Source organism: Cucurbita moschata, unplaced genomic scaffold (assembly GCF_002738365.1).
Source record: "Cucurbita moschata cultivar Rifu unplaced genomic scaffold, Cmos_1.0 Cmo_Scf00043, whole genome shotgun sequence".
Taxonomy (NCBI): Eukaryota; Viridiplantae; Streptophyta; class Magnoliopsida; order Cucurbitales; family Cucurbitaceae; genus Cucurbita; species Cucurbita moschata.
The window spans coordinates 163134-176303 of record NW_019268559.1 but is presented as its reverse complement, the minus strand read 5'-3'; the positions used below and the strand labels follow the sequence as shown (position 1 = coordinate 176303).

Below are 13170 nucleotides of genomic sequence, written 5' to 3'. Positions count from 1 at the left end.
AAAAAAAAAAAAAAAAAAAAAACAATAAAACGAAAATATACAATTGCATATTTTAAGCAAACTTTATGGAAGGCAAGTTGATTGGAGCTAAGTGGTATTTAAAAAGAATATATATAAATAAATAAATAAATAGAAGATTTTTTAGATTCCGAGGATAGGCACATGCCTCGGTCAAACTTGTTTCCCCAATGATCTTCCCTTGTGTTTTCCCCTCTCATCCCATTTATGTATTTTTAATATAATAAAAACAGAGAAAATTAAAACAAATAATGAAAGCTTTGGCGCTTCAGAGGGCACGTGGTTTGCACATGGTTAGGAATAATAAACAGAAACCAGAAAATCATGTGTGGTAGATAGTGATGCTATAATATTGGCCAACTGAATTTGGATCCAAAATCCAATGCAACCATACCTTTCCTTTTGCTTATGAAGTACATTCTTGAGTGAAGTCGAGATGAACCAAAGTAGCACACAAGGGAATAGATGCTCGGGTTACTGACCCACTCCGAAGAATTCATGCCTAGTGGAATTGAACATGAAAACCAATCATCATCACCGGGAAGAAAAGAAAAGGCAATGAAATAATAAAAATAAATCTAAACCAATCATGGTTGCATATGTTTTTACAATTTTATTTTATATTATTTGATGAAATATGGAAAACGAAGAAAAAGTAGGGGCCTGCAAAAGAAAAGGCAATGAAATGGGAAGTAATGCAAAGGTGGAGTAGCGTGGGCGGGGCCATGGCATGAACCATCTTGTCTCACTCTCACTCAAATCATTTGCCCTCTCCCATCGACCTAAGTAATCAATATTATTATTATTATTAAATTATTTTATTGTTTTAGGGAAAAAAAAAAAAAAAAAGAAAAGACAAGAAAAAGAAAAAGAACTATGCAGAAAAGGGGAGCAAATGGGAATTAGGGTTTACCACTGCTGGATCACGTGGGGGACGCATGGCTTCCCAGAGAGAGTAAGAAAAGGAGGCAACCCTTTTCTTTTTCTTTTTCTTTTTCTTTTTATCTTTCGCAATCACGCTGAGATCCAACGACACACTTCACTCTCACGCGCTCTCATATACGCGTGCAACCCACACTCCCACTTCTCTACATAAATAAACTACCACAGTCTTCATACTCAAATTGCTCGCCAATCATCTCATCTCAATCGCCTTCCACTTTCCACATTTCACCGCTCTTTGCTCTGCAACTGCCACGGAACCGGCATCTTCATCTTCAACTCCAACTCACATGGCGCAAATGTGGCTTCTCTGGTGGCCGAAGAACTCCTCTGCCGCCGCCAAAACTAGCACATCCTCTGCCACCGCCGCCGTAACTGCGACTTCGCTCGCCACAAAGGTATCTTCCTCGCACTGCAACCGCATCGCCAAACTGTTGCGCAAACTGAAGAAACGCGGCAGAGTACTCTGTAGCACAACTGGAGAGAGCAGCAGCAACTTCCAATGCCGCTACGATCCTTTGAGCTACTCTCTCAACTTCGACACCAGCGGGTGCGGAAGCTTGTTAGATGAGCACTACTATCAGTTCTGCACTTTCTCCTCGAGATTCGCGTCCAATCCAGGAACTGTTTCTCGTCCTGCTCCTGATGGAACAGTCACTGCTTCTCGCTAGCGCGATCTCTATCCCTAGCATTTTTCTTTCCTCTTTCTTAACCGATCTTTAACTTGTATGCAACATTAGGGTGATTTTGATTTATATATAAAAATATACCTGGTTCAAGAATTCCAGAGATAATTTCTATCCAATGGTTTCTCCTGTGAAATAACTGAATCAATGATTGTAGCTTAGGGAGAGTGAGGTTCACATGAAGATCTTAGAAAGAAAAAAAAAGTGATAGACGGATGGGGATGGATAAAGGAGTAATAGAGAGAAGAATAAGAATAAGAATTTTGCTTGACATAGTTTCTTCTTTAAAAAAGAGAAGGATAGATTGGAATTAGATGGTTTTGGGAGAGAGGAAAGTGGAGGGAAGTGGTTGGCAAAATCCCGGAATGGATGGAGGCAAATATACATCAGTTCACTGCCACAGACGGCTTGACTAGTTTTTGTGTATAAAGAAAATATAAGATTAAAGTATTCAACCCCTAACGGCTAACACCCCTTTTGTTAATGGTCTGAGAATTTGCGTAAATTAGGGTTCATGTATTTTAAGGATTTGGGTGCTGCTATTCTTTCTTCATTTTCAAGTGATCAAGCTAACTAAATTAGCAATTTCTATTTATCTCTGAATGAAATGCTAAAAGCTTCAGATATTTGTATCATCAATTTAGTAGGAAATAGCATTATTTGTTGGGCAGTGTGCCAGGATTGCTGTTATCTTCAAGTATAGAATAATTGCCAAAAAGATGAAGAGGGATGGGAGTAGAAGAAAATACCTGTACCGGAGAGGCGGAGATTCACCATCAATTCACTTTTTACTAGCGATCCCATTTTGGTCGTTTCCAAGGAAGGAAGGTTACAGTCCTACAATTACAAAGAATCAGGAACACTTCAGTGCTTGTGCTTTAAGGAGTGGCAAAACAGAACCATATTTCACATTTCTCTTCCAAAAAGCTTTACACAAGATATGCTAATAGTAACCCTACATTCACCAATGCAGCATTTAACTCATTGGAGCATGCCTACAAAAATTCAAGCACATTCACATACAGCCTCCCGAAGCACTAAAAAATGCCTATACTGTTACACCTTATTACAACTACAATTCTTTGTCGCTCGCTTGACAATTGGACACAGTCCCTTCAGATGATATTTCTTCCCCATCAGGTCTTTGGCTTCTTGAGGGGTCCGATTGTGTCTCACTCAACTCATCACTTCCAGGGGAATTTGGTCTGTCTTCATTGTAGACATCTAACGAATTGAATGATAACCTCTGTTTTTTACTCTTTCCCGACAAACCTTTGGTACCCAAGAGCTCTTCTGGATCATGAGAAGTTGATAGGGGGAGCTTTTCAAGGAGACTTGAGTTCAAGTTCCCTGATAAAGATGACCTATGTGAGCTGGGAGTGACGCAAGACCCAACTAACTTTAGAACTTCCGGTGATGGGGACAGTCCCATGCTTGGTTTCTTCTGCTGGTTCGTGTGCAGGGTTGAGGATGATGGATTCATGTTCAAGTTTAGAGCAGGTACGCTGATGTCAGATTCCAGACCTGGAAGCCTTGAAGTTCCTGCCATTTCCTGTGGCTGTGGATTCATGGGAAGTGGTGAGACCAATGAGATGGAGCAAGAAACGGTAGCATCGCCTTGGACAGGCCCACCGTCAAGCTCCTCCTGTTGGCTGCTTCCTACATCTGGTGGGGATTGTCTGAAAATAACCGATTTCCTTTTTCTTTTCTTCTTTAGACTCCGCCTTGGATCTTTAGGTAAAGAGGGAGCTGGACCTGGATTCACAAATGGGGGAATGGTAATAAATTTGTCTTCCCCATATAGCAAGCGAACTGATTGTGCAACTGCTGACACAGTAGGAGGCAGGTTAGAGTCTGGAGGCTTGGAAGAAACTTTTACAGCTTCTCTTAGCCAATGGGGTAGTTTGCCCTTTGAAGAATTACCATCTGTTACTTCTTTCAAATTTGCTAAACTGATCCCTTCGCTGGGATCAGGCAGCTGTCCTGAACCTTTCTCAAAATTGTTTGGTGATTCACCAAATAGTTTCAAAGATCCATCCAAAAGATTAGGCAACATCCCGTAGTTATCAAGACCAGGTTCATCATTCTCCTTTCCCTGTCTATCAGAGCTATGTGAGCTTTTTAAACCCGAAGAACCCAAGCGACTAGTTCCCAAAGGATTGAACATAAAAGGGTTTCCAACAGGTATGTCTGAATTTGCCCCTGATCGATCAGAAGCTCCTGCCGAACATTCTCCTGGAACATATGTGTGATATTTGTCATGGTTCCAGGTTGGTATATTTGCAAGTTGCTCATTTTGCAAACCAAGCCAATCTGATGCTTCAAATCGAGGTAGTTTAGGTACGAGATCACCGAGACCCAGTTTGATATCTGTTAGATGGGTATGAAATTTTGATCCTGTAACCAGTCTACTTCCATGCAGAGCCCGTGTCATCATCCCATCAGGGAGACTTGGAAATGGAGAAGATGTCTGTAATCTACTCTGCTGAGCTGATTTTGGCACCTGACAAGCTGGCCCATCCAAAATCTTTAGTTGCTCCTCCTCCCACCTGGATGATAAATCTTCTGAAGTTTTGTACCTTGAGAATTTCAATCTAGGATCTTTAAGAATGGCATCCCAGTTTCCCTTTCCATGCCTACGGACACCAATCCAAAGAAAATCAAGTTCATCGTCTGACCAACCATCTCCTTTTGGTTTCCTTCTGAAGTAGTTGGCAGATCCAGATCCAGTCCTCATCATTATGTTTTCAAGCACCTTCTTATGATTCTCAGGAAACGTCGAAAATGCTGGAAGCATCTGTCCCAAACCCAAGGAGGAAGCCTCCTCCTCATCTTGTTGATTTCCCCTCATAACATCTAGGGAAGGAAGTTTAAAACTGGGTAGTAAAGGTATGGTTGGAAGACAGCCATTAATGGCTTCAACTCTGCTATCCAGGGACAGATTTGATAAGAAGTTAAGCCGTGAACTAGGCAAGTTCTTCAATGGGATTGGATATCTGGGCAGCATTTTCTCATCAAAGGGAAAATTGTGGGTCGTCATATTTTCCTGTAAATCAGAGATGGACTTTCTAAATATCAGGAAATTCTGAAGTATACTCAATAGAGAAAGCCATCCACAAACTGAACAGAAAATGATACAAAATTCACCTGAGCAAATAAAAGATGGCCCTGCAAGCGTTCTACTGATGAAGTCGGCAATTCTTTGTCTGGCATAGCCTCAGCACCACCAATATCAGTGCCACTTAAAGTACCAGAGCAAGGGGATAATTTAAATGGAAAATCAGGTCCAGCTCCGATTCGGCTCTGCTTACAATTTGATCTTGACAAGCTTTTACGTGATGTCTCATGCTGATTAGCATTAGGAGCACAAAGTCCAAGAACCGGCAACAAGTTGATCGGGACTGAGTTTGCATGACTGGTGCCCAGAAAATGTTGGCTTGGAGGACAATTATCAGCGGACGAATACTCTATTGGACCAACAGCAAGATCTAATTTACTGCTAATTGTGTGCCTTGAAATTCTTCCCAGCCTCGAGGTTGAATTGATCTGGCTCTTTGGAGCATCTGCTGACTGGATAAGTTTGTCATCCTCCAAGATAAATACTGCAGTCCTCTCTTTATTAGTTTCTAATGATCCTGGTGCTTGATCTGAATCTGCCGCATTGATGTGAGGATACTGAGGGTGAAGGAGTGACCCATGTAGAGTCACTCCCTCACGAAGGAAGGATTCTTCCATTGCGTTTCTTTTAGCAAGCCGTTCTTTTTGTCTTGCTCGTAGCTTAGCACTGTTCATCAAAATAAAAGTAAATAAGGCTGTAAAAGTCAACATTGTAGGTATTGAAAGCTTGCACATCCAATCAAGCAATTTCCACAAATTATGTTAGAATTTCATCAACTTCCTCCTTTTTTTACACTTCCGATTCTGTTGAGCTGCACATCCAATCAAGCAATTTCCACAAATTGTAACGTTTGTTTTCTTCCTTTTACTGTCCATCCATCTCTACAAGGCCGTTTCTGGATGCCCTTGATTGGTGCCCCATTTCAGAAGAGAATACAAGTGATCTAGAAACTTCCTTCCCTTTGGAGAAAATTGGAGAGGTGAGATTTTGGTTTTGAGAGAGAGAAAACTTTTGAGCCAGATGGCATTTCAATGGCTTTCTTCCTAGATAATTGGGAACTCTGGAGGCTTTTCAGGGAGTTGTGTGAGAGAAAGAGTGAGAAAGGTGAAAGAGTTAAGATAAGTTAACCGGTGACAAGTGTTTACTGAGATATTCCCGGTGCATGGGTGGGAATTTCAACGTCACTAGATGGTCTTTTGAAAGATCTTCGGAAGGTAGAACCACTGAAGGTTCCAATTCTTCGGATGTTTTACAGTGAAAGATCCCTTCATCTTTAATACCTACCCGGTGCCCTTTATGTTGCTCGGATTCAGAGACGGGTATCTTGTTATTTGAGTGTTCTTTTTCCTTATCCTGTTGGTACAAGCCTTTTAACTTCTTCAGCATCCATGGATCCTCCACATCGATTCTAAGTGCAATACTCTCACTTACTCATTGGTCCTTGCATTCCTTCCTGACCTATCTTTTAAGGGTCAATGCAATTAAAGCAATTATTTCTGAATTATGGTGGGAGCGAAATCAACCAATTTTTTTTAAAGTAAACCCAGGAATTGGTTGGTATGTTGTCAAGCTTAACGCTTCCCAAATCTTTTCAAAATTCTCCTTGAAGATATTTTCCTTAATTGGGAAGTTTCTAATAGGATACAAGACAACACAAAGAATAGGAGAGAGAAAATTTAAGGAGGAATATTGGCTAAAGGTTTTATTGATGAGTGTATGTACACCAAGAGAGAATACAGAGGATGAAGGAAGTGGGTTTCCGTTTACTAAATATAGGTTTATTAAATCTTTACGAAATATCTACCATATATATTTCTACCAATCTTTACTATAAATATAGGTTTAATTTTTTTTTGCATCTTCTGGAATTTTTTGTTCTGTTTCAGGAAGTTCCTTTTTCCTTCTCTTTTTAGTCTTCACTCCAAGTTTGTTTTGACCATTAATCTCTTCTCATTTCTTGCACTATCTCAAGGGTCCATTCATGCTAGAAGGAAAATTGTGGATCAAGTGTTGGTTACTAATGAGGTCATTGAGGAATATAGGCGTGGTAAAAAGGAAGTGGTCATTTTTAAAATTGATTTTTGAGAAGGCTTAGACCGTGTAATGAGATTCTTTCAATAAGATTCACCATAAAAAAATGACATTTGGATAACTTCACAATTAAAGAAGAAAAGTTGTACTTTGCAATTACTTGTACATTCTATTCAGCTAATAACCATTTAATAACATTTTTATTAAGGCTATCCATCCAGCTCCTGTATTTTCATACTTGAGAAAATGTGAACTTACAATTTTTCTTTCAAAGCACGCCCTGCTGGTGTGTATTCCCTCTCTGGCTCCTGTCCCTGTTCTCTTTCTTCTTCACCACCACTCTGCTTTAAAAAATTAACAATGATGATTATGCATGTAATGAAGAAGACAAAATAGTGTAACAGGTTTCCTTTGTCTCAAGAAGTTAAAGAAGATTAATATTGTCGGACTCCAAACTAAGAAATTTGTCACTTCTTGTAAAATATTTTGAGATGTATGGATGACAGTTGCAAATCAGTCAAGCTGTGGGGTTGGTTCTCCTCCCCTAGTACACAACCAATGTTACAAAAGATAATAAAGGAAATCCGACAAGAATTTTTCCAAGTAATATCATTTGGTTCTCAAATAACAAGTATTAGAAGTAACTAAGTATATCATACAGCTCCAACTTAAAAATCACAAGAAAAATATGTAGAGATAATGAGGATCAATGAAACTTATATATGGGTGTGTCGTGTTGGGGGGGGGAGGTGAGCATGGACGGAAGTACAACCAAAGTTGAGAGTTTACTAAAGAGTAAAAGAAATATATCAAATGACAGAACTAGTCTAAAAAAAACAACAGCAAGAAGGTATTACTCATATTTATCTTTGATATCAAGAACAATAAAATGACCGTAAATGGGTACTATGCACACTGACTAAAGACAAGGGCTTACAGAAAACCAGGGATACGGAAGTACCTCACTCAACGTTTCACAAGGATGAGGAGCATATGCTTCCCTGTAAGAAACAGCTTTACGGAGGCGTTTCCCACGGCCAAGAGCTGCTTCCTCCTCACTCTGATAGTTCTCCCATCTACATCCAAAAGAAGCAATGTTAAACAAAAGTTACCATTTTCCATCAATATGCTTCAGGACCATCATGATTCAACCTTCAAAATTGATACCTTACACTATTCCTATCATAAACCAATATTAAAAGACTTCTAACTAACCCCACAAACAGGCTTCTCCTTCCAATATCACTTCACTATTCTATAATGCATTTTCACTAAATGAAACATGTAAGCAAATTAACTCACTCCAGCTTGTTAAAATAGACAGCAATAGGTCAATAGATTTCAAGATACTAGCTACCATTCTCATTTCTTTTCTAATAGACATTTCTCGTATATTCTTATTGAATTATGTTATATGTTTGCAAATCAAGCGTCCTAAGACTAATAGGCAGAGTTGAGAAACCTCAAGAAAAAAGTTTTTACCTGATCCTCAAAAGTCTGTCCCATTCATTTTCCTCAGCATCTGTCAGCCCATTGTCCACTTTCCTTCCTGAATTTTCTGTACAAATATCATCGGTTACACCAGTGGGTAATTCAGCTACTCCTTGTTCTTCTGCAGGTTCATCATTCCAATCGACAGACTGATGGGAATAAAATTGGATATTAACAACAGCAAAAATATACTTTGAATTTCTTTGATGTAGTAGTCAATAGATACGTATTATTCCACATGTTGAGCTCATGGACCCTAATTCCTAAAATGCTACCTGGAGTTGCCATTTTTTTGTTCGATAAGAGAACAATGTATCAGCCTGAACTTAAGATGGAAGGCCACCAAAAAAAAATATATCAATCCGTTTTGTTCATTCTTGGCATTGCAAATGAACCAAACTATGAAACAGTATAATACTACATCGTACTTTGTTACATTCAATATAGAGATTGTTCCACCACACCTCAACTTCAGCTCAAACTGTTAAAAATGAAAAAGTAAACATTCATAACAAAAACATTTTAAATTTTTTCCAGTCTGAAACAGAGTCTCTTGTGAGCTAAATTTACATCAGCTTTCCTAATACGAGCCAATTGAATACATTTTTCAAGCATCATAATCCCCAGGGTTCCATAAGTCATTAGATATGTAATTTGTTACCACCAGACAAATGCATCAAACTAAAAAGGAAGATGCAGGTCTTTTAATCCTCTCCCCTCTTTTGCTGTGCAACAACTAGTTAAGATTTTAACAAGCAATAAAGAACCGAATATATATATAAAATTTAGCCAGCATAAGAAAAATTATAACCTTGACGGAGCCAAGCATATCATTCTCTGTATCAGCTTCAGCAATTTCAGTTGCGTCAGATTGAAGGTTTGAACGGTCTAGCAATCTGAAAATTGCATTTTCATCCCAAACAATCTTATTGCCACTATCAGTACATTTATCCTTGTAGACGTCCCCCAGGGAACCAGTCCTCTTCTTATGCTTATGCTCCATATCTGTCACTGCCTCATCCTTGTTATTACAACTATTTTCAACTGTGTCCTTCTCACTAGTGATGGTTGAATCCCTAAATAATTCTTCCGTACCCCATTTCAGAATATCTTCTACTTCCTTTTGTGACCCTGACTTGTTAACAAAAAGCTGATCAAGCATCAATTTCTTCTTAGCAAGCTGCAAAATGCGCTCTTCAACGCTAGCACGAACTACAAGCCGGTATACCAAAAGTCTGTTTGATTGACCGATTCGATGTGCCCGATTCATAGCTTGGATATCAGCATGCGGATTAAAATCAGAATCATAAATAATAACAGTGTCAGCAGTTGCCAAGTTAATACCAAGACCACAAGAGCGTGTTGATAATAGGAAAACAAATCGACTCTTATCTTGGTTAAAGCGCGTAATTGCAGCTTGACGATCTGCCACTGAAACAGAGCCATCTACTCTCTCATATGTCTTAGGTCCAAATTCTATGGTCAAGTAATCTTCAAGAATATCAAGAAGCTTAGTCATCTGGGAAAATAGTAGAACTCTATGACCCTCCTTATGTAAAATCTTGAGCATAGAATGCAACAACGTCAACTTAGCTGAAGCTTTTATCCGCATTTCATGAAGGAACTCTACAGAACCAGATTCAGGCTCAGTGCCTGGTATAAGATATGGGTGATTGCAGACTTTTCGTAATTGCATCACAATATTTAGCATGGACTGTTGTGCAACACCCTTTCCAATATTCCTTAGTATCTGATAGTTTTTTGTCAGCATTGCACGATAATATTCAGCTTGGATGGATGATAGCTCAACAGGAACCATTCTTTCAGTCTTAGGAGGAATATTTTGCATAGCATCCTTTTTAAGCCTTCGAAGCATATGTGGAGCAACAAGTTTTTTCAGTTCTTCAACCTTTTCAGCAGTTTTAAGGTCATAAAACTTCTCCTCAAATGACGATAAAGAAGGAAATGAAGCTGGCTGCAAGAAATTAAGTAAGTTATACATCTCACTCAGGTTGTTCTGCAGAGGTGTACCAGTCAACAGAACACGATGTTGGAAAGAAAATGTATTAAGCAAGCTGAAAAGCTTACTTCCAGAATTCTTCAAACGGTGGCCTTCATCTACCACAAGTACTTCCCAGGGAACCCCACGAAGATAAGAAGAATCAACTAGAACCATTTCATACGTAGTCAAAAGAACATTAAATTTAAAGGAGACGGTTTTCTTATTTGACTGACTTGGATTGCTAGCATGCCATTCATACTGACGGATAGTTGCTCTTGCCTTTGCACCTCCATGGTATTCCACAACATTCAAATGTGGGGCCCATAAAGAAAATTCAGAAAGCCAATTAGGCATTGTGGACAGCGGGACCAAGACTAAACAAGGGAGTCTTGCTTTAAACTCAAAATATAATGATGAAATAAAAGCACAAGCTGATACTGTTTTTCCAAGACCCATCTCATCAGCAAGTATTACATTTTTTGACTTGTACCAGCATTTCCTCAGCCAGTTGAGAGCTTCAAGTTGATGAGGAAACAATGAACCCCCTTGAAGTTCCTTAGGTTGCTCAGTAAGAGTAGCTATCTCAAACTGTGAATCACCATATTTCCTAGGTAAGCTTTCCTTGGAAGTGTCCTTTTCAATTGTTTGCTGCTCAAAATCATTGAACAGTTGGATCAGATGTGGAGATTCTTCTAGAAAAGGTTCTTCTAATTTTTCCCAAGTGCATTCATCATAAGGAAGGCCACTCCATTTTATAAATGCTTCATGGGCCCCATCCTTGCAAGAACGAAGAGCAATCACTCGCTGGGGCTGCTTCCATCGTTCCTCACATATATTAATGACAGCAGTCCCATATTTTGCCTTGTAATTTTCAAGTTTTCTCTTTGCTAAAACTTTCAGATGAGATTCAGGAATCCAGCTATTATGAATATGAGACTTACCAACCCATTTCACTAGAAATTCATAATGTATGGTGGTCTCAGCATTCCTACATGCAGTATCAGGTAACAAGGAATCCTCAATTTTATTTTTGGCAATGCTACTGACACCTACTTCTGTATCACCTTCTATTATATTATTGGTTCCAAAAGAAACAATCTTTTCACACACTTTTAAGACATCATTTCCATCACTTCTCAAGCTGATATCAACATTCTCCTCTGAGACGGCATTTTCAATTGTTGAACCCTGATCTTCTAACGTTGCAGAAGCTTCATCTTGACTTTCAGTGTTCATGGTTGTAGTACAGCAACCAATATTGCCCTTGCTCAATATGTCCAAGGCCATATCTTTCTTTGATTTTTTGTTCACAGATCTTCTATATGCCTGTATTTTATCTTTCTTTGTATCTCTCTTCAAGCTTTCTTCCATATCACCACTTGGACCTACCCTCTCTTGAGCCTTTATGACATTTTCTGTTCCAACTACTAAGACATGAACATCATCAAATGCAGATTTGTCCCCTGTTTCTCTGGCTTCTTCTAGATTTAGAAGATTGTCAGGATGATCATTAACAGCTATCTCGGGTAAATATAAAGATTCCTCACTACTACCATGAACACGACACCCTAAAACTCGATCAACCTGAGAAGTTCGCCCAGAAAAAACCAAACAAATGAGAGCATGACAGTTTGTTACAGAAGAAACCTGAAAGAGCAAGGAATTCTACCATTGAAACAGATAGAATTTCGTTTTTAGAAGCATTATAGTTTACCTGTAAAGTCTCACCATCCAATCCATTTTCACATACCAACATGGCATCTACATGATTTGTTACTTTATCAAGCTCGACCAACTTATCTTTGTCATCATGGAGAAGTCTCTGCAATAAAAAATGTGCTTAGTTCCAAATTGGTAATATTTGCTCAATATCAATTGATAATATTTGCTCAGGTTCATGCTAAAAATTTCTTTTATTTCTTTCCACAAAAAGTACCGGAAAGTCTCAATTCCAATAAATTGTTGAAGCTGCAAATTTTCAGCAGAAATTCCTCCCTTCTTAGACACCCTTCCACCAAAATTACCAACTCAACAATTAATTAAGTGATCTTGGCAAATTTCCAGCAAAGATAAAAACAAACATTAAATATCCAACCAACCTTACAAGCAAAGCTTCAATATATGAACAAATGGTCTGTCAACACACCCAAATAAATACACAGAATGGCAGAATTATGCAGCCATATCTGTCACAAAATGTTACAAGTTTTGAACCTCTCAAATCCAAGAGCCAAATATAAACTTGAATTTTAGAATTGGACTCCAAGAAGACAGAATGGCATAATTCATTAAACTAAACTTCATAAAATCCCAACAAGCCAAGGGACAGCCAAAATCATGAGTGAACACGGGAGATTTGTGATCCAAATAGTGGTTGGCCATTCTTCAAAAGTCTCGACTAGTAGAGTACAAAATCTTACAAAGCTTTACCTGAACAAAATAAAGCAAAAACCAACTCTCTCACAAGAACCATACTATAAACCAGATTGCAAGTAACTCACCCTACCCACATTAGAGAAGAAACAATCCCAATTACTAATAATATTCAAACAACCCACCAATTCTTTAAGAACAATGAGTGGAGTAGGGAGGAAGTTTCGAATTTGGCTGAATTCCAGTTTCATGTTGGTATTCATTTGAACATTCATTTTGTACTAAATTGGGGGTCTTCCCATGAAATTCTAATGAGAATCCTACGCTCACGTATGGTCACTTCACTACATCAATGAAAAAGTTTTGTTTATTAAAAAAAAAAAAAAAAAGGTGAGAGAGAGAAACACGTCAACCTGCGTATAACTCAACTACTTAAGGCATATATCCTGACCAAAAGATCGAAACCCAAACCCTAAATGTGGTTGAACTCAAAAAAAAAAAAAAAAAAA

The 13170-nt window shown here is 38.6% G+C and overlaps 2 protein-coding genes across 6 annotated transcripts in view; one reads left to right on the top strand and one right to left on the bottom strand.

Moving 5' to 3' along the window:
- Positions 1 to 1155: 1155 nt before the first annotated feature.
- Positions 1156 to 1758, top strand: LOC111433647. Its single transcript, XM_023070758.1, has one exon. The coding sequence runs from the start codon at positions 1251 to 1253 to the stop codon at positions 1629 to 1631; it is 381 nt and encodes a 126-aa protein (XP_022926526.1). The 5' UTR covers positions 1156 to 1250; the 3' UTR covers positions 1632 to 1758.
- A 765-nt stretch (positions 1759 to 2523) lies between these two features.
- Positions 2524 to 13170, bottom strand: part of LOC111433636 (protein CHROMATIN REMODELING 4-like) — a 16167-nt gene continuing 5520 nt past the window's right edge. For 3 of the 5 annotated variants that reach the window (XM_023070739.1, XM_023070740.1, XM_023070737.1), the window contains 7 exons: positions 12003 to 12110; positions 9098 to 11872; positions 8278 to 8435; positions 7757 to 7871; positions 7054 to 7139; positions 4794 to 5430; positions 2524 to 4692 (listed from right to left, as the gene is read on the bottom strand). In XM_023070739.1, coding sequence (XP_022926507.1) covers positions 2719 to 4692; positions 4794 to 5430; positions 7054 to 7139; positions 7757 to 7871; positions 8278 to 8435; positions 9098 to 11872; positions 12003 to 12110 — 5853 coding nt within the window. In that variant the 3' untranslated portion in view covers positions 2524 to 2718. Of the gene's footprint in view, positions 4693 to 4793; positions 5431 to 7053; positions 7140 to 7756; positions 7872 to 8277; positions 8436 to 9097; positions 11873 to 12002; positions 12111 to 12224; positions 12297 to 13170 lie in introns of those variants that run through there. The other 2 variants (XM_023070742.1, XM_023070741.1) reach the window with 2 other exon arrangements.